The 18669-nt window shown below is 46.7% G+C and overlaps 1 protein-coding gene across 1 annotated transcript in view; it reads left to right on the forward strand.

Moving 5' to 3' along the window:
- Positions 1-18669, forward strand: part of ITPR1 (inositol 1,4,5-trisphosphate receptor type 1) — a 298229-nt gene that overhangs the window by 156618 nt on the left and 122942 nt on the right. The window contains exons 25-36 of the mRNA XM_072941751.1: positions 747-885; positions 1564-1622; positions 3488-3649; positions 3737-3907; positions 4405-4470; positions 5406-5543; positions 7199-7324; positions 9342-9542; positions 11215-11466; positions 11992-12117; positions 14049-14177; positions 17026-17146. Coding sequence (XP_072797852.1) covers positions 747-885; positions 1564-1622; positions 3488-3649; positions 3737-3907; positions 4405-4470; positions 5406-5543; positions 7199-7324; positions 9342-9542; positions 11215-11466; positions 11992-12117; positions 14049-14177; positions 17026-17146 — 1690 coding nt within the window. The remainder of the gene's footprint in view (positions 1-746; positions 886-1563; positions 1623-3487; positions 3650-3736; positions 3908-4404; positions 4471-5405; positions 5544-7198; positions 7325-9341; positions 9543-11214; positions 11467-11991; positions 12118-14048; positions 14178-17025; positions 17147-18669) is intronic.

Here is an 18669-nt window from a genome sequence, read left to right on the forward strand (position 1 = left end):
TGGGATATCCGGAGTCAGTAAGAAATGTGCACCGAGAGCTTGGAAGCTAAGTTCTGTCTCGGTACAACAGAGGTGGCAGCCCTGGGACTGGGTGAGGTCACCAGGAGGGCGGGGCAGAGACAAGGAGAGGCTGGAAGGGAGAGTGTCAGTAAGGTCCTTACACAATGCCAGGTGGTTGGTCTTTGTTTTTGGCATTGGCCCCAATCATGGAAGACGTGACCTTGTGTTGGGGTAGATGTGGGGAGGGGGAGGGGACACAGGAAGTGAAGTAAGTGAGCCCAAGGGTTTGTATCTAAATCAAAGAAAATGATCAGGAATAGAAAATAAGAACCGAGGGAACTGTCCGTACTAAAAACACGTTTTCCTCTGTCAGTTCTCTTAAATTAAAAGCACCCAGCTTCATCTTTCTTAAGGCCCAGAGTTGGCCTTCAGCACTGAAATTAAGTAATGTTTTATAGAGGAGGGAGCGGGGAGGGAGTGATGGATTGTTCCAGTTATTACATTAATCGCCGAGATGCTGAAATTTACACTAGAAGCTAAGGTGCTGGGGGCAGACGTGATGGACCCCGTGGAAGTCTTCTGTTAAAGGGACTGGAGAAATCTAAGCCAAATATTTGGCTCACTCAGTGTTTAGGGGAATTGATGCAGCAGATACCAGGCCCAGCCAGAGTGCAGTGGCTTGGCACGGTGTTCCAGGTGGCATGCTAATGTAACCCGTCTGTTTCCATTTCCACTTGAATCTGCAGTTTATTTTGAATGTGAGGCTGGATTATAGGATCTCCTGCCTCCTGTGTATATTTAAGCGGGAGTTTGATGAAAGCAATTCCCAGACTTCGGAAACATCGTCCGGAAGCAGCAGCCAAGAAGGGCCAAGTAACGTACCAGGTTAGTGATTCCAGAATGGGATCTCAGCCAGGGAATGAGACTCGGGTCTAGTGAAAACTGCGAGTTCAGGCAGCACGTTCTAGAACAAGGGTAAAATGTGAATGTTTTTGAAGATTATTGTATTTGAGAATGAGATCCTTGGAGTTAGTGTTTCAGGGCCGGGGAATAATTGAACGAGCCCAGACCCCTTCTGGGATAGAGCTTGTTTCCTTCCATCTTGGAGGTTCTTAGTCATAAGGCAGCTGAGGCTTCTAGGGTTGTGGTTATATGAAATGCCGAAAAACAGACAAGCAAACAAAAAGCCCAAAACGAAACTCTCCAAGAAAATATATTGTACACTAGCAACGTTTACTCCCATTGGGAGCTTTTCCCTGCCCAGGAGGCAGTGGTGATGGACAAGGAGAAGGGTGGTGGTGGAAAGGACCCCACGTCTCGAGGCCTGGGCCTCCTTGGAATGAGGTCATCCCCCTCCTAGAACAAGGGGCCATGCAGTGAGGAGAAAACCAGCAGAAGTGAGGAACCCTGCACACCAGGGCCAGTAGACAGTGTGACCTGGCTGCCGAGCTTTGCAGTATAAGACTGTGGAGGACTCGAGGTGAACCCGAGGGCAGGGGACGTTCACCAGCAGCGTGTTTTCCCCCCTTTCTGCATCTGAAGTTCTGTTCTCTAACTTTGCAGGTGCTCTTGACTTCGAGCACATTGAAGAGCAAGCCGAGGGCATCTTTGGAGGAAGGAAAGTATATTTTCAGTTCCTATTTTGTAGGTGGTTCTCAGACTGGGGAATCTCCTCTTTCCTAGCTCTCAAAGGCTCCTCCTTGACTGGACTAGGAAAGGGTGAGGCTTTGCGTTTAGGTTGTGTGCCTGCTGCCTTTATAACTCTTACTGCTCAGGTCGGAGAGATCTTAGTTGGTTTGATGTGTATGTGCGTGTGCGCACATGCGTGTGTGTGTGTGTGTGTGTGTGTTTTGCCTACAAGAGAAAGGATTTAGGGAGGTTTCCCAAAGTACGCATATTGCAAGACTTTTTTAAATGGTGAGGAAATAGGATTGAAAGAAAGAAGGGGCTCAAAACAGTGGAATTCACAAGATTCTGTACTTTGCTGCTGTTGGGCTGCAGTTACCCCTGAGGCTTTTAGAAGCCATTCAGCACCAACAAGCACATGCACACGCACACACACAGGCACACACTCTGTTCTTTCATTGTCCCTAACGTGAGATTAACGTTTGAACTCCTAAGAGGTGAGATTGCTCAGTGTTGACTCAAAACGTTGTTGTGAGACTCAAATACCTATACGCCTCAAACAGCTGCAGACTTGGGAGAAACGCCCTGTGCGCATAACTCTTGGAAGGTTCACACTTGGTTCACTGTCTGTTGCTGTGTCACATACTCACAAAACCTAATGGATTAAAATGACAGTCATTTGGTTGCCTCTCATGGTTCTGTGGGTTGACTGGGGCTCAGCTGGATGGTTCTTCTGGTCACCGTGGAGTCTATCATGTGTGACTCTAGCGAGCCAGTGACTGGGGCTGACGCATCCAAGATGCTGTCCTCACATTTCTGGCTCCTTGGTGGGGATATCCGTAAGGCCTGAACCTCTCGCTTTCTGCACACAAATACCTTGGCCGTCTGTATAGTGTGGTGACTGGCTCTAAGGACAAAGGCCCCGAGAAGAGAGACCAGCCATGTGCAAACACAAATGAAGCCTTTGCTTGCATCATGTTGCTGATGTCCTATTGGTCAAAGCAACTCGCCTGGCCGAGAGCCTAGACCAGACGGCCCAGTTGACTGGGGGCGACTGATGTTAACAGTATACCTCGGTGCTTAATGGAAAAGCTGTGAAACTTGAACTAGCAGCGTCACTTACTCTGATGGAAGAGGTGGTGGTTCTGAAGCTCAGGGTGTTTTGAGTTCGGCACGGTGACACTTCGTCCACCTTGTAGTGTCTCAGCTCTCCCACCGCCTTCCTAATGTAGAGCAGCAGTGGAAGCAGCTTCACACAGCATGGAGCACAGAGGATGCAGGTGCTAAGTCCTGTCTGTGCTTTCCTTGCTAGTCTGCAGCCACAGGGGTCTCCCTTTGACCTTCATTCTAGCGTAAACACAATAGAGGCGCAGACACAGGAACTACGTGGCAGTGCTCAGGTGCGTGGCGACCTGCCCTGTGATCCAGAGCCTGCTTATTAATTTTGTAATTGTGTAAATAACACACAGTCACGTTATGATAGATACTGAGAGAAGCCCTGGCAATATACTGATTAACCCCAGTTCAAAGAGCACTGGGTTGTGATGGTTTGTGGCAACCGTCCTCAAAGCGGGGGTCTCTGGGGTCGAACTGCTTGCTACCAGTTGTGGCAAGAGAAGTACAGAAGACGACAGTGAGCATTCAGGCCCTTGGGTGGCCATTTGACACTGTCCCTTCCCCTCACAATAGAGTTGACGATCAAGCAAGATTGCATTGTTGAGGGAGCTAGTTAAAAGCCAGGCTGTCGGAGGCCGGCACGGGAGTCGGGAAGCTCACTGGGGAGGTGTGTGTGGGCCGAGGGCACGAGAGAGGTCGTCTGTGGCTCACCTGGCCCCTCCCCTCCACGCGCCCCCGCAGTGAGGAGAACACCCCTCTGGACCTGGACGATCACGGCGGCAGGACCTTCCTCCGGGTCCTGCTCCACTTGACGATGCACGACTACCCGCCCCTGGTGTCAGGGGCCCTGCAGCTGCTCTTCCGACACTTCAGCCAGAGGCAGGAGGTCCTGCAGGCCTTCAAACAGGTAGCTTGGGTGGTTGGGTGTGTGCTGTTGGTGTCATCGTCTGTCCGAGAGGCTGCTGCCTGCCGCTGATGGACTGCGTTCATTCAGGTTCAACTGCTCGTTACCAGCCAAGACGTCGACAACTACAAACAGATCAAACAGGACCTGGATCAGCTGCGGTCCATCGTGGAGAAGTCAGAGCTTTGGGTGTACAAAGGCCAGGGGCCCGACGAGGCCATGGACGGTGCCTCTGGTGAAAACGAACATAAGAAAACAGAGGTGGGTGACATGCAGGTGACGCTGCTGGAGGAGGTGGATGGGCTCCCCAGAACAAGTCAGCGTCCTCCTCTGGTTTTAGGTAAAAATGCAGACTGTGGGATAGGCTTTATTCTCAAGAGATCTTGTTAACAGGGTAACAGCCATTCTCGCAGGAAATGAGCTTCAAGTAGAAGCTCGGTGTCCCCCCCGCGCGCCCCCTCGGCCCACGTGGGACAGGCTTTGCGATGAGGGAATTAGCACCTGGTTTCCCTGCAGACCCACTCGGGAGAGCACTTGTCCTCCTGCCCTGTTGGCCCTCCATCCTACCCCCCGTCAGTGAAATAGCGCCCGTCGGGAGCTGAGTGTGAGCAGGTGAATGACGCGGGCGTACGCCCAGCCTAACTGTTGGAAAACACCGCAAGATGCCGGGTCTTCCCTAAAGTGTGATGCTAACCCCAGCTAACGGCCAGGGGCCCAAGTGTCGCCCAAGCCCCGCTCACACTCGTTCTGCTTCCTAGGAGGGGAACAACAAGTCACAAAGGCACGAGAGCACCAGCAGCTACAACTACAGGGTGGTCAAGGAGGTAAGTCAGCCCCCAGCCACCTCCTTTGCGGGAAGCTTCACAGACAGAAGGTCCACCTCTGGGGTTAAGTGCGTGGGTTTTAGCGTCAGATCTGGGTTCGAACCCAGCTCTGCCACTTAGTTGTGTGTCCTCAGTTTCCGCACCTTTTCTAGGTGCTCCTGGCACCTAGACTTCTCAAAGTTTACAGTCGAATGAAGGAGTAAATGATGAAACTCTAGGATTTACCTCCCACTAACGAGAGCTTATAATTCTGTAGGAATCGTTGCATACGCTGGTTCAAAGTTGGGAGACTGGGGGCTTCGTGGTTTTCACACTGGAGCAAACCCTTCCCGGGTCCTTGGCGATGACGCTGAGTCACCCCATTTTAAGAGATCGGAAGCCGTCATCCCACCGGCTGGTGGAGCCACAGTCCGCTGGGTCTTCTGGAAGGCGTGTTCTTGGCTGTGTGTGGATTGGGTTTAATGCAATCAGTGGGGATACTGTTTGTTGGAGGAATTTCGCTTGTTTTATATTCTTAATGTATTGTGATCCCTTTTGTCTCCCTGCGCACACCTACCCCCTGCGATCTTTTTCCTGTTATGGTTCCTAGTCTTCTGAGGTTGGTTTCTCTTTTTCTTTAAAAAAGTTTTTTTGCCCGCCCCCCCAGCTTTGAAGTTTAATTGATACAATGATAATGTACTAAAAGTGTACAATGTGGTGATTTGATAGACATATGCATTGTGAAATGATTACCACAGTCAAGTTAATAACACGTCCATCACTCACCTCGGGTTTTTTGGCGGGGGAGGAGGTGAAGATGCTTAAGATCCACCCTCAGCAAACTCCAGGCATACCGCGTAGCATCACGAGCTGTAATCACCAGGCTGTGAGCTAGCGCCGCAGAACTGAGCCACTGGTCAAAGGAGAGGCTTTGATTCCTCCTTTCTTTCTACTAGATTTTGATTCGGCTCAGCAAGCTCTGCGTCCAGGAGAGCGCCTCTGTGAGGAAGAGCAGGAAGCAGCAGCAGCGGCTGCTCCGGAACATGGGCGCGCACGCCGTGGTGCTGGAGCTGCTGCAGATCCCCTACGAGAAGGTAGGTGCGCCCCGTGCCCCCCGCGCGCCCCGTGCCCCCCGCGAGCGTTCCTGGCTTTCCCCGGACCCTTCACCCTAGGGGGCTGCGGGGGAAGAAATGACGCCGATGTGACGATTGTGGCTTTAAAGCCACCGGAGGTGATTTATGTGAACCCAACAGAGCATCATCAAAATCAAGTCAAACCCCCCAGCACCTCCCTCCACTTGTAAGATTCTGTGAAGAAGGAGGCGCGGGTCTGCGCTCGCCTGCTCCCACACCACGGCGGGTGTGGTCGGCTTGGCCTGAATACACAGCTCAGGTGCACCGAGCTGTCTCTGCTGTCTATGCACGTGGGCTTGTGCCGTGCAGTTTCGGCCGTGCTGTTTGTCACGCAGGCAGCATAAACAGCACAAGTTATTAAATGTGTGTGGGGATGCGGGACATGGCCCCCTTTGAGGTCCTCCCCAGCGTGCTGACAGCTGGTTGAGTTGGATCTGTCAGATGATGCTTGGCTCTGAGGCTTCTCCTCTGTTGCTAGAAGTTAGACCGTGTGTCCCACTTCTCAGGTTTCATCTGTCATCTGTCATTGACAGTGATAGGATTTAGGGACGTGGGATAACGTTTACATCCGGGTGGCCCTTTCCAAAGCGTTTGTTTAAGCTCCTAAAACCCAGTATGGTGGTCATGGTATTTCCAGCCAGCCCACCACCTGTTTTTATGTAGCATATGAGCTCAGTGGTGGCTGCGTTTTTGAATAGTTAAATTGTTAGCAGTTTTATAAGTTTGTGCCTAATGTCCTCTGTTTTGATTTTTGGCCCATAAAGCCTTCAAGTATGTGTCTGGGTCGCTAAGAAAAAAGTCTGTTAACACTTAGTCTCTCTCTATCTCCCTCTCCCCCAAATATATATATATTTAAGTTTGGCAGGGGTAGGTAACACTAGTACTTAGTCTAGACCAGTCCCCATAGCTAACATTTATTGAGTGATTACTGTCTACACACTTGACATGAATTTTCTCATTTAATCTTCGTAACAACAATATAGAGTGTGCACTTTTATTAGCTCCGTTTTACAGATGAGGAAACTGAAATAATGTGCCTGAGGTGATGAGGTAAGGCAGATGTATTTGCGCTAACTTACACTCTAAGGAGATTTCCACTCTGTCATGTCACCACAAGCCAGTGTGTCTTAGGTTACATCGCTTAAAAAGGTGTGCCCGAGAGCTGGGGAAGTGTGGGCTCACCACTGGTGATGAAGCCAGCCCCTGCTCTGCCGTCAGTCCTATTTTCAGAAGTTGGGGGTTCAGAAATGTCAGCTATCACTAGACAGTGAAATCCCAGACTTCCTCTTAGTCTTTATTCTCCATTGCCTTTTCTCCAAATAAAATCTTTCCATTTTTGCCCAAGGCTAGTGGGAGAGAATTCATTTTTATCTATGATGCATACACAAGTCGCTGGCTTCTTTTCAGGGTCAGCACGGCAGCCCCTCAATATTTCCACACAACGGGCCCCCAGCAAACCCCTCCCTCCAGAGCCCCCCGCTTTAGGAGGAGGAGGTGGGGGCGTCACAGAACCTGGTCTCCTGGCCTGGAGGTCAGTGCTTTCTCCTGGGGACCATCTCTCCTCTAAGGCGTAGCCCAGTTTTCAACCTGGGTTTCATCTGTCTCCTCCCACACAGGCTGAAGATACCAAGATGCAGGAGATAATGAGGCTGGCTCATGAGTTTCTGCAGAATTTCTGCGCCGGCAACCAGCAGAATCAGGCTCTGCTCCACAAACACATCAACCTGTTCCTCAACCCAGGGGTGAGACTGGAGGACTGTCTGGGAGTCTGTGCAGGGAGGTGGGCGGGGAAGCAGAAAGGGGGAACACCTCGTTCTTTGGCCGTTGTGGCCACTGGGACTTGTTATAACACAGCGTTTATTCCATGATTAACTCTTAGGAGGATGTAAATACTCCCTGTCTTTTTGGGGAAAAAGATGGGAGGAGGAAGCAAGAGGTGCTAGAGCAAAGTAAGATAAATTAGTATCTTTTCTTAATAACATTCCTCATTACGTCAAACTCCAGCAACAGAGAGGTACTAAGTCTCACTGTCTGGCTACATCCTCTGAAGGTCGTGCATAAAGTTCTCTACGTTTACACAAAACACAGTGTATCTATGTAAAACGTAATTATGTTACACTTTAGTTTGTTAAATATGGTTTTAAAATATATTAAATAGGTATTATGCCTTTTTTAAAGAAAAATTGTGGCACATTCTACACACTGTTTTGCATTTTGCTTTTCACTGAAGACATCTTGGCTATCTTTGCAAGTCAGAGAGACATAAACTTGTCTCATTCGTTTTGATGGCTTCATGGCATTCCGTAGAATGGCTGAAACTTTTTTTAAACCATTTCCATATTAACAGACAATTAGGCAATGTCTCATTTTTGGCTTTGTAAACAATTCTGTAAAAGACATCCTTGTACACACACACACAGAGTCATCGGTTCTGCTGGAGCTTTCCAGGAAAAGAACTGGTGGATGGTAGGGTCATAGTCCCTCTTTGTCATGTTAAGAGAAAGAAAAGGCAAAAGATGAAAAGGTTAAAGCCCCCTGCCTCGCACCAATCATAAAACCCAATCAATCAGCAACTCTGGCTAAAAAGTAGAACATTAAGTTTCTGGAAGAGAACATGAAAATATCTTCATGACCTTGTGGAAAGCAAAGCTTTCTCACACAGTGTATGTAGAGCACTCGTCATAAAGGAAAATATCAGTAATTGGAATTCTTTAAAAGTAAGAACTTCTGTTCATCAAATGGCACCGTTGGAGTGAGCAAAGTGGGAGGAGACATTTGGAAGGTACATGGCCAACCAACCACGAGTTCACACCCAGAATATGGCTCAAACTCAGGAAAGTCGGTACGGAAGTTAAATATGTTTTACAAATATATTGAATAGATATCGTGCATTTTTTTAAGAAAAATGGTGGCATTGGTGGCGTACTCTACACATTGTATGAGGACAGCTGACTTTTTAAAATAGACGAAAAAACTTTAAAATGGGACACTGCAGTAGAGGATATGAAAATGTCCAATAAATATGTCAAGGTCCTCAACATGCCTCATCGTCAGAGAAATGCAAATTAAGTAAGATGCACAGCAGAACAGGACTCAGAAGACCAGTACTAAGTACTGACAAGGATGTGGAGGAGCTGTGATGTAGACTATAAATTGTACATACCTTTCAAAGCTGTTGGGAAGTATCTTCCAAAGCCAAACATACTTAAGCTCTGCAACCCAGCAATTCCACTCTTGGGAATAAAGCCAACAGAAATGCGTATGTTACGTTTACCGAAAGATATGTACAAGGACGTATCAGTCAGTGACGGTGAGCAAACAGTCATACACGCAGCAGTGTGGGTGACAACGTTGCAAGACTCTCATTGAACGAAGGAAGCCAGGTAGACGAGAAGGCGTGAGGTTCAAGAACAGGCAGAACTCATCTATGGTGGTAGAAGTCAAAATAGCACTAAAATGGTGGGGAGGGCATAAAGGGGCCTGTTTTATTTCTTGACCTGGGTGCTGGTGCTCTGTCTGCAGTTCATTTAACAGAATAACCCATTGGCTTACTGTCCTGTGTGTTTATTACACGGTATTGAAAAAGTTCGGTAACAGGGAAGGCAGAACAGAAGCGAGAATGGAGACAGATACTTTGATGGGTTTAATTGCTTCTCTCTCCGGGTGTGTGGTAGAATCTCCTTTTTCTCACTTGGTGCTCTGCTCTCGCCTTTCTCTGGCTGTCTCCCTGTGCCCCTGCCCTCCTCGCTCCTGTGCCAGATCCTGGAGGCGGTTACCATGCAGCACATCTTCATGAACAATTTCCAGCTGTGCAGTGAGATCAACGAGAGGGTCGTCCAGCACTTCGTTCACTGCATTGAGACTCACGGTCGAAACGTCCAGTACATAAAATTCTTGCAGACGATCGTCAAGGCAGAAGGCAAATTCATTAAAAAGTGCCAAGACATGGTCATGGCTGAGGTGACAACTGTGTATTTCTATATACCTTCATCTGGTTTTCTGTAGAAACTTAAAAATTGTTTAATCTTATCTGTGATCTGGCACCCTCTCCAGGAGCCATAGGAAGGGACAAAAAGTAATTGTGAGTGTGTGTTCTTGTGTTTGTGAGTATAAACTGTAGATACAGGCAAGAGTCTGATTTAGTTTGTCACAGTAATATATCTATTTGTTTTAAGGATTATTGACTTGGATTCTTCTGAGCGGGAAGAACACCCCCGAAATACTGCACCAAAATGCAGTGAATGGAGATTAAATGTGGATAGAATCCTGTGAACCAGAGCAGCCTCCCTTCTTTTGGATTCTGTGGCTTTTTCTTTAATTATCCACCTAATTAATTAGCTAGAAAAATCGTTGCTTGATGGTTCACAAGGAGAAGCTGGCCAGTGGAATTGGGGTAAAGTTCCCCTTGGTTCTCTGTGGGACATCAGACGGTGTCTGGTGGATGCTGTCAGACCAGGAAGGGTCCTCTGTCACGCCCATGACGCTGGCTTCCATGTATGCTTGGTTTCATCTTTCCACCTTAAAAAAAAAATGCAATCTCAAGTGAAGCCACCTAATACTTGGATTTATAATCCTATGTACATACATGATTCCAGTGGAAGGTGGTGTAGCGTCATTAACGCAGTTGGTTCGACCTGGAACATGAACGTCGGCTGTAGCATGTCACTGGCCGTGGGATTTGGGACATGTTCCTCGACTTCAAACCCTCAGTGTGGGTTTCTGTAAGTGAAGGCATAGCAGGGCTCAGGTGAGCTGATAAGCAGATTAAGTGAGGTTATGATGACAGTAATGGCTAACATTTACTCCACATCTGCTGTGCAACTCCAGGCACTGTTCTGAGCCTCTTACATATAGCCATTTGTTTACGTGACAGCTCCATAGGTTAGGTATCATTTGTGTCTTCAGTTTTATAGAAAATCCTTGGCACAGTGAGGTTAAGTAATCCATCTAAAGTGTTTATCATGGTATCTGGCACATAACCAGACTTCATACAAGCTGGTGGTTTTTAAGTACTACTGACCATATTTATTCTCACTTCGGTGCCAGCCCTTTTTGGATCTTCTGTAGTTCATGCAGTGCTAAAATTGATCAGCTTTCTTAAGTAGATTTATGAGAAGCCCCCGTCCGGGGGGGGGGCAAGTTACCAGTAGGAATGCCTTGCCTGTTTGAATGTTGAAGGAAAGTGTGTCTTAATCAGACCTGGATGATTTTGTGCTTGTGAAGACATAAGGCAGTGTGTGAAAGAGTTGTAAGAATACTTCTGAAGTGTGAAAAGAAGATGGAAACACTTTTATAAAGAAAAATCATAGCCTAATTATTAGTTTGGAAATACAAGGACAAGCTTGCAATCTACATTTTCCCCTTGATACATAAATGATTGTTTGCAGACTTTCTCCTCCTTGCTGTGACATTTTTATATCTATGAGTTAAAACGATGCTGCTGAAGGTTTTTAGTTGTTCACTAATAGAAATAAATGAAATCTAGATGAGATCAGCAATACAAGTGTTACTGGTTTTGGAAGGTAGATGCTAACAAAACATCTCTTTCTCTGTGAATAGATTTTTTTTTAATGCTTCCCACATCTCTGGAAGCTTGTAATATAAACAAGTCTTGCTCTTTGATTTATTATAGCTGGTTAATTCAGGAGAGGACGTCCTCGTGTTCTACAATGACAGAGCGTCCTTCCAGACTCTGATCCAGATGATGCGGTCGGAGCGGGACCGAATGGATGAGAACAGCCCTCTCATGTACCACATCCACCTGGTCGAGCTCTTGGCCGTGTGCACAGAGGGCAAGAACGTCTACACAGAGATCAAGTGCAACTCCCTGCTCCCACTGGATGACATTGTCCGCGTCGTGACCCACGAGGACTGCATCCCCGAGGTGAGCGACCAGATCCCTGGGATGGGTGGGCCCTGCTCGTGTGTCTCCACGTGGTGTGTGGGGCCGTGGCTGGATGGGAGGCTCCCTGGTGACTGACCCAGATGCGACGTGCAGCTTATTTGTAGTGAGAATTCATGTGACTGAAACATCATCTTCTTGAGCATTGATTTTGTGCGAGATGAAGGTGGGAGGAAGTTAGTCTTTGCTTGTCTCCTAACAGTGCTGTTTTGTGAACAGAAATTCTTAATTTTAATGTTGTCAAACATGTGCATCTTCTCTTCTGTGACCAGAGTGTTTTGTTTCACTCTCTACCTTGAAGTCATGAACACATTCTCTTCCAAAAGCTTTGTTTTTGAATTTTACAATTGTGACTTTTGAATATCAAAAAATCGTAGCAATGGAAGCGGGCAGGGGAAAAGGGAATTGACCATCTTGGTTTGTCCTCATCACTGTTGACGTAAGAGGACTAAAGGATCCCACACACACTAAGGTGGTTTTTCAGGAAAGCCTGTTTCTCTCTTCCAGGTTAAAATTGCCTACATCAACTTCCTGAATCACTGCTACGTGGACACCGAGGTGGAAATGAAGGAGATTTATACCAGCAATCACATGTGGAAATTGTTTGAGAACTTCCTTGTCGACATCTGCAGGGTAAGGCTTTCTGGAACTCAGAGGCAGGGTTAAGGTGTGCGTGTGTGTCTGGGTCTCCCTGTGCCAACGTCAGGTCAGCAGTCGTGTGATTTCAACTCGCCAGTTCGTGGTGCCCGGGGGATCCGAGGCGCTAACCTCTCCACACGCCTCCTTTTTCTCTACCTGAGAATAGATTTGATTCATCAGGCTTCAGGGAAGAGAGGTTATTTCTGGTTTTCATTTCATCCTTTATGGATTGATTTGTGGATGATAACCTAGGACATGTTAAAATCAAATTTATAAAGTTTTCTTTGCTTTGACAATACATCTGTCCTCCAAGGACACCTTCCTTAGTCTGAGCATTTATCTCCCACCGTCTGGTGTTGAGGATTCAGCTTTGCATCTGTTTCCTTCCTGACCCGGTTGTTGGGGTGGCCTTCTGTCCTCTTGATTTGGTTTTGCCCTGAACTTGATACTCATTCCAAAGCCGTCAGACGGCTACCTACCAGGGCACATCGTGGATTTAATAGAGGTTTTGTGGTGGTAGAGTTGAGGGTCTTCAGGGGGAAAAGTAACATAGCTCTTCCCAGAGAATAACAGAATAACTGTGACATGAATCCCAATTTCAGAACTGTTGTGATGTTAAAAAGGAAAAAAAAGTGGGGTGCATTGTAGAATCCTAGAATGTAGTATTTTCTGCCTGATTATACAATTACCAGTGTGAGACAAAGAGCCTGCAAGAACTTCGACCCAAAGACTGTGTTTAATGATACTCATGTGTTAGTGTCATAGAGATCTATGTGTAATTTAAATATACATATATTTTAATCTCAGATTCATCCTAGTCTTTTAATCCTGTAAATCTGAGGTTTGGGCCTTGGAATGGAAGGCCTACTTTGTTTCTTTAAAGCAGGACTCTGCAAAGCTTTTTGTAAAGGGGCCAGATGGTAAATGTTTGGCTTTGTGGGCCATCCGGTGTATGTCACAGCTACTCAGCTCTGCCCTGGTAGCATGAGAGCTGCCATGACAGCATGTAAACAAATGGGCATGGCTGGGTTCCAATAAAACTTTATTTATAAAAACAGCTGCCGGTGCTTAACTTTGCTGACTGCTGCCTGAAATTGTTCAAAAATGCTGTAAGATCAGTTACTAACTTCTTTTCTGGATGTGTCTATAGACGGCTCAACCTTGAGCTCAGAACATGATAGTAAAATTTGACTGTTTTACCCTTTATGTCATAATTTTTTATTTGAAAAAACTTTATATCTCAAATTATAGGACTATAGAATTTGGTAATAAAATTTGATCTTAAAAATGAATTTTTAAAACCTTTTCTTCTGTCTAATCTTATTCTCAGCAGCCAAGTTAAGTGTACAGTGAAATCTGAAGTCTCTTTTCACCCCAGGACTTAACACAGTCGGTTATCCTGAGTCACGGCCCGCCGTCTGCACTGCGCACCAGTGAAAACTTTATTGAATGGAGGAGTCCTGTAGGGTTGGAGGCTGTCACGCTCAGTGGATAGTATTTGATTTGAGATCTTGATTATACGTGTTAGGAAACCGTGGCCTCGAGCAGAGAGATGAATGGCTTCATCACCAGGACGGTTTCCTTTTAGGGAAAATAAGAACAGTTGGAGTCATTGTGCCTGTTACTGCCTCTTGGGGTTTCAGACTTGCCGCCAGTGGGAAGGGATTTGGAAGTGACGGCCTTGTAGGTCCCAGGCCGGGTTTAACATTTTGCGGTTCTGGACTGTGTTATCCAAGCTGGTCTGCTTCTCTTTTTCCACAGTTTATTTTTCATCGTTGCTGTCTCTTCAGGAGACAATTACTGACCTGCAGGCGTTTACCTTTCCTTTGTTAAGGTTCACTAGCGGAAAGTGTCACAGATTTCTTAATTTAACAGCTGACGTGCGGGTTGAGGTATAGTGTCTAAAGCGTCCAATTGTCCTCCAGGCCTGTAACAACACCAGTGACAGGAAACACGCAGACTCGATTTTGGAGAAGTACGTCACCGAAATTGTCATGAGTATCGTGACGACATTCTTCAGTTCTCCCTTCTCAGACCAGAGCACGACTTTGCAGGTAAGGAATACAAACATAGGCGCAGGGTGTTCCCAGTAGATCTTGAGCAGTTGGCGTGGGTGCTGATTTGGGAGTTAGTGGTTGGAGGTGAGCTGTTCTGCAAAGCATTCATGCACGATGCTTTTCTCCTTGTGCGGAACGGTTTTTACAGGGTCCCTCGGATGATGAAGTACCTGAGGATATTTTTCTGTACCAAGTGGTTCCATTGGTTGTTGATTTTCTCCTTCAAATGCCGCTGTCTTTTTTTCTCCTCCTCAGTCTTCTTGATTCCTCACCTTCAATCTTAGAAAGAGAAGCAGCTTTCAAATAAATGCTAGCATGCTATTAACGCTTAAAATATATATATATATATATCTGGAAATCTCCATTTTAACTCCAAGTGTGTGCCAAGAGTTCATCAGAAGGGGTACTTGTAGGAATGAGAAGCCATTTAGCCTTGAGAGCAAGGCTGCTACCAGCCCCTGCAGGCGCCGATCACGTGGAATCCCGCGTTCATGGCGCCCCCTGGAGTTGTACAGTGTAGCAGCCCTGCGTGGTGATTCTCAGTGGACTGAGAGTTTCAGAGATTTGAATCCATGAATCTAGGATATGTTTTCCTTATTCTTTTACTTGGAAAAACCACTCTTCTTTTTATAACTTTGGTCTGGGTCATTTGCTGCAGGACCATGTATACAGCCTGCAAAATGAAAGCGGGACTTGGTCTCCCGTGGCCAGAAGAGAAGTAGTTGCCATCCTTATCATGCAAATAGATGGAGGCTGTCCTGGGATGGATGGGTGGCCCAATGTGGTTGGATTACAGACAAATAATCTTAATTAAGGTAAATTCTCCAAGAGACGAGTGATTCATTATGATTATAATATCACTGGTACATTTATTAGATGCTGCTGTATTCCATTAGCTGTGCAAAGGAGTTCACATTAGCTTAGTATATATGGTTTTATCCCCACTTTGCAGCTGAGTAAACTGAGGCTCAGAGGATTTCATTACCATGCTCAGCCATGGTCACAGTTATTAAGTGGCAAAACCATGATTTCAACCCAGTTGTGTCTGACTCTAAAATTTGAATTACAGAATTTTTAGTGAGGTATGTTTTCCCAGAGACTGTTGGTAACCTTCTTCTTAGCTTAACTGCTAGCTTTTATAGTTAGAATGCCACCTTTAGAAGGTATATTGTTCTTGAGGAACTGGGGAAGAGGAACTTGTTGCATCCCAAGCCCATGTGTTGCTGGAGGCCAGAATGTGCTCCTTACGAGGTGCTGCTCTCCTCAGAGCCAGCTGCTTTGGTTAGTGAGGCTGGACTTGCTTCTCTTGTAATTGAAAGTGACCGTCACTACGGCAATGCCCACTCTCCTATAGGTTGTGAAACAGTCTGGCAAAACCACATGTCAGAGTATATCAGTCAAGCTAATTGGAGACCCTTAAACAGGAAATTTGTGTGTTTGGCTCTCTCTTTCCACTTCCTTGCTCTGAAACCAATTTTGCCCCAAGTAATAAGCAGGAATTGTCAGAGAAATAAGGCTTCAACGTAAATGTTGTAAGTCCCTAACAAGGCCCAGGTTGTCTGGGCATTATTTAATATACAAAGTCCAAGCTGGATTTTGAGAACATTTATTTTCAAGGCATACTGTTTTTCAAGGTGTCATAACCTGCCTTAATTTATCTGTTGAAAAGCCTGTGTCTTATTTCCCCAGCTAGATTCGTCCGTCCTTCCTTCCTCCCTCCCTCCTTTCTTCCTTCCCTCCCTCTCTCCCTCCCTTCCTTCTTCCCTCCCTCCCTTCCTCCCTCTCTCCCTACTTTCCTTCCTTCCTTCCCTCCTTGTTTCCTTCATGTGAAGTGTGTGGCACTTAATAAGTAAAATTATCTGAACAGTGTTTAGAGGGGAAGGTCTGGACTTTTATTAACCTGTTTCAATTTCTTACAGTAAACCTCCTTTTTCCCCTGGCATTTTCAGTTGTTTTTCTTTCATCTCAGAAACTTCTCTAGTTTTTCAGCACTTTTCTTCTTTGCTGTATGGACTTCTGTTCTTTTGGAGGGGATTTGCAGGTACTTTCTCCTAAAAATTAGAGCGCGGTGGAGTAGCTCACCGCACACAGTGATCTTTGCCTTGCAGGCCTAAAGCTACCCTGATCCAGGCAGTTTGGGATGGAGACCAAAATTATAACTTTGAAATGCACTCCAAAAGGCATGGTCAAATTGATTAAGTGGACGTTGGAGTTCTTTTATTTTAGAATGAGTACAAATTGATACCATCTTAGAAGGGAACAAACCCTTCTCTGCAGTTAACTGCCAAGTTCTCATCTGTAGTAAGTAAACAGTTAGAAAGAGTAACCGTCAGAGCTGTCTTCTCCTTCTACCATTGAAGACACTGCCAGAAATAAAGAAGTTAGGGACATCCTAGGTGAGATCCTTACCAGCTTGTTTATGCTGATGAAAAACATAAGACATAACATCTGGAAACAACTTTGGGGATCAGTCGGCCTCGACCCACGTATTTTGTGTATAGCACGAAATTGAAGCTTGGAGAAATGAAGTAATTTGTCTACGGCCACAGAGCCAGGGGGTAACCAGACAAGAATACCGGTTTTCAGGCTGCGATGCCACGGCTCCTTCTGGTGGTCAGACTGAGATAGCATCGAGTTTGTGCCTTGCCTTAAAATGCTTCTGACTTTTTCTCGCTTGGCTCTGCAGCTTCTGGAATGAAGTTCATCACCCTGTCACCCCTCCCCACTCTTGCTGAAGGGTCCGTGAGCCCGTGGTTCGCGGTGATGTCTGTTTCTGACCAGCGTGTTGGTAACTCACGGCTAAAAGTCTTCACGTCGCCTCTCTCTGGGCCTCTCTTTCTTGCAGACTCGCCAGCCGGTCTTCGTGCAGCTGCTGCAAGGTGTGTTCAGGGTTTACCACTGCAACTGGCTGATGCCGAGCCAGAAGGCCTCAGTGGAGAGCTGCATCCGGGTGCTCTCCGACGTCGGTAAGGCACCAGCCCAGTAGGGATTTACCACGATGAAAAAGCATTGCCCGGTGTTGGTAAAGGCTACCCTTGGTGGAGCCCTTGCTACAGCTCTCCTGAGGTTCCGCTCACAGAAGGCTGCAGAACCAGAGCTGGGGCTGAGATCTTGGCTCTTAAACCTCGCTTTCATCTGGCCAAGCCAACACCTCCCACAGTTCAGGGCCAGCAAGGCCCAGAGAAAGACAGGCTTTGAAAAACAAGATTCCACCGTGAGATGTTAGGCAACCCTTGGCAAGGCACAGTGCACGCAAGTTTATTCAAGGCCCTGGGAAACCCCTCCTTCAAGAAAAGAATTTGTTTAATCCGGGAAACATATTTGACCGTCTGGAAGCTTTTTTTTTCTCCCCCTGCAAAGCACATGTCCAACCCCGTGGACCGCACTTTCTCAGAAATGGTGCACCTCTCCATTTCCCTCTCGGTGATGACCCTTTCTCCAGCCCCTCCTCCCCTCCCCTCACGAATCACCTCTCCAAGGCCCCTTTGGAAGGGAGTTAGGACGTTACTGCTCCCTGCACCCTGACTCCGTCAGACTCTGTTGCTTGGCCCTGTTCCGCCCCCTCCCACCCCTGGTACCTGCTATGCAAAGGATAATCTTCCTGCCTGAACTGAGAAGATTACCTGCCTCTATTAGCTACGTAGAGCCCTGCAGACACCAGAAGAGACAAATGGGCTTCCTGGCGCTGTTGAGCAGCTGTCCGGCAGGTATAGAGGGTGTTTTTAGGGCTTATCGCCTGAGTCCCGTGTCCCTGCCTGATTTCCTTCCCACTCATATGATAGGTATTTGTGTCTTTTCATTATTTACGTGGCACTACTTCACAATAAGAGATAAAGGCTTTTGAAAGTGTGTCCATGACAGACTGTAGGGTCCTGACGTGGTCTCTCACAAATGGGGCTCCAGGACGGAATCCCCAGGTAAACCTCTGCCCTGTCCACAGACGACCATGCGTCTTGAGGTTGGCGATGCAAATTTGAGCACGTTGCTGCGTTGACTAGCTCAGTAATCATCAGAGAGATGAGATGTTTTAATAGATTTGGCACTGATGAGAAAAGACAGGGAGAGCTGACATCTGTGAAGCAGCAGGGCATGAAAACCTCACCACCCATTAACCCCAGCACTTTTCTGCTTCTACTGGTTGGAAGCTTTGAAGACAGGGAATAGTCGTCTTGCTTTTTGGATAGTGTTGGATTTCGCACACGGGCTAAAGAATTGTTAGTCTAGTTATCTTCCTTTTTTTAAATCAACTTTTTAGTTTGGATTAATTTTAGATTTATAAGAAAGTTGCAAAGTTGCCAGGATAACAGAGTTCCCACATACCCCTCACCCAGTTCCCCCCACCACTGTCACCTTCTTACGTTTCCAGGTATGTTTGCCAAAACTAGAAACTGACATTGGTCTGTTGTGAACTGAACGTCCAGACTTGATTTGGGTTTCACCACTTTTCCCACTGATGCCCTTTTTTCTACTCCAGGATTCAGCGAAGGCA

Source organism: Vicugna pacos, chromosome 17, assembly GCF_048564905.1.
Source record: "Vicugna pacos chromosome 17, VicPac4, whole genome shotgun sequence".
NCBI classification, from domain to species: Eukaryota; Metazoa; Chordata; class Mammalia; order Artiodactyla; family Camelidae; genus Vicugna; species Vicugna pacos.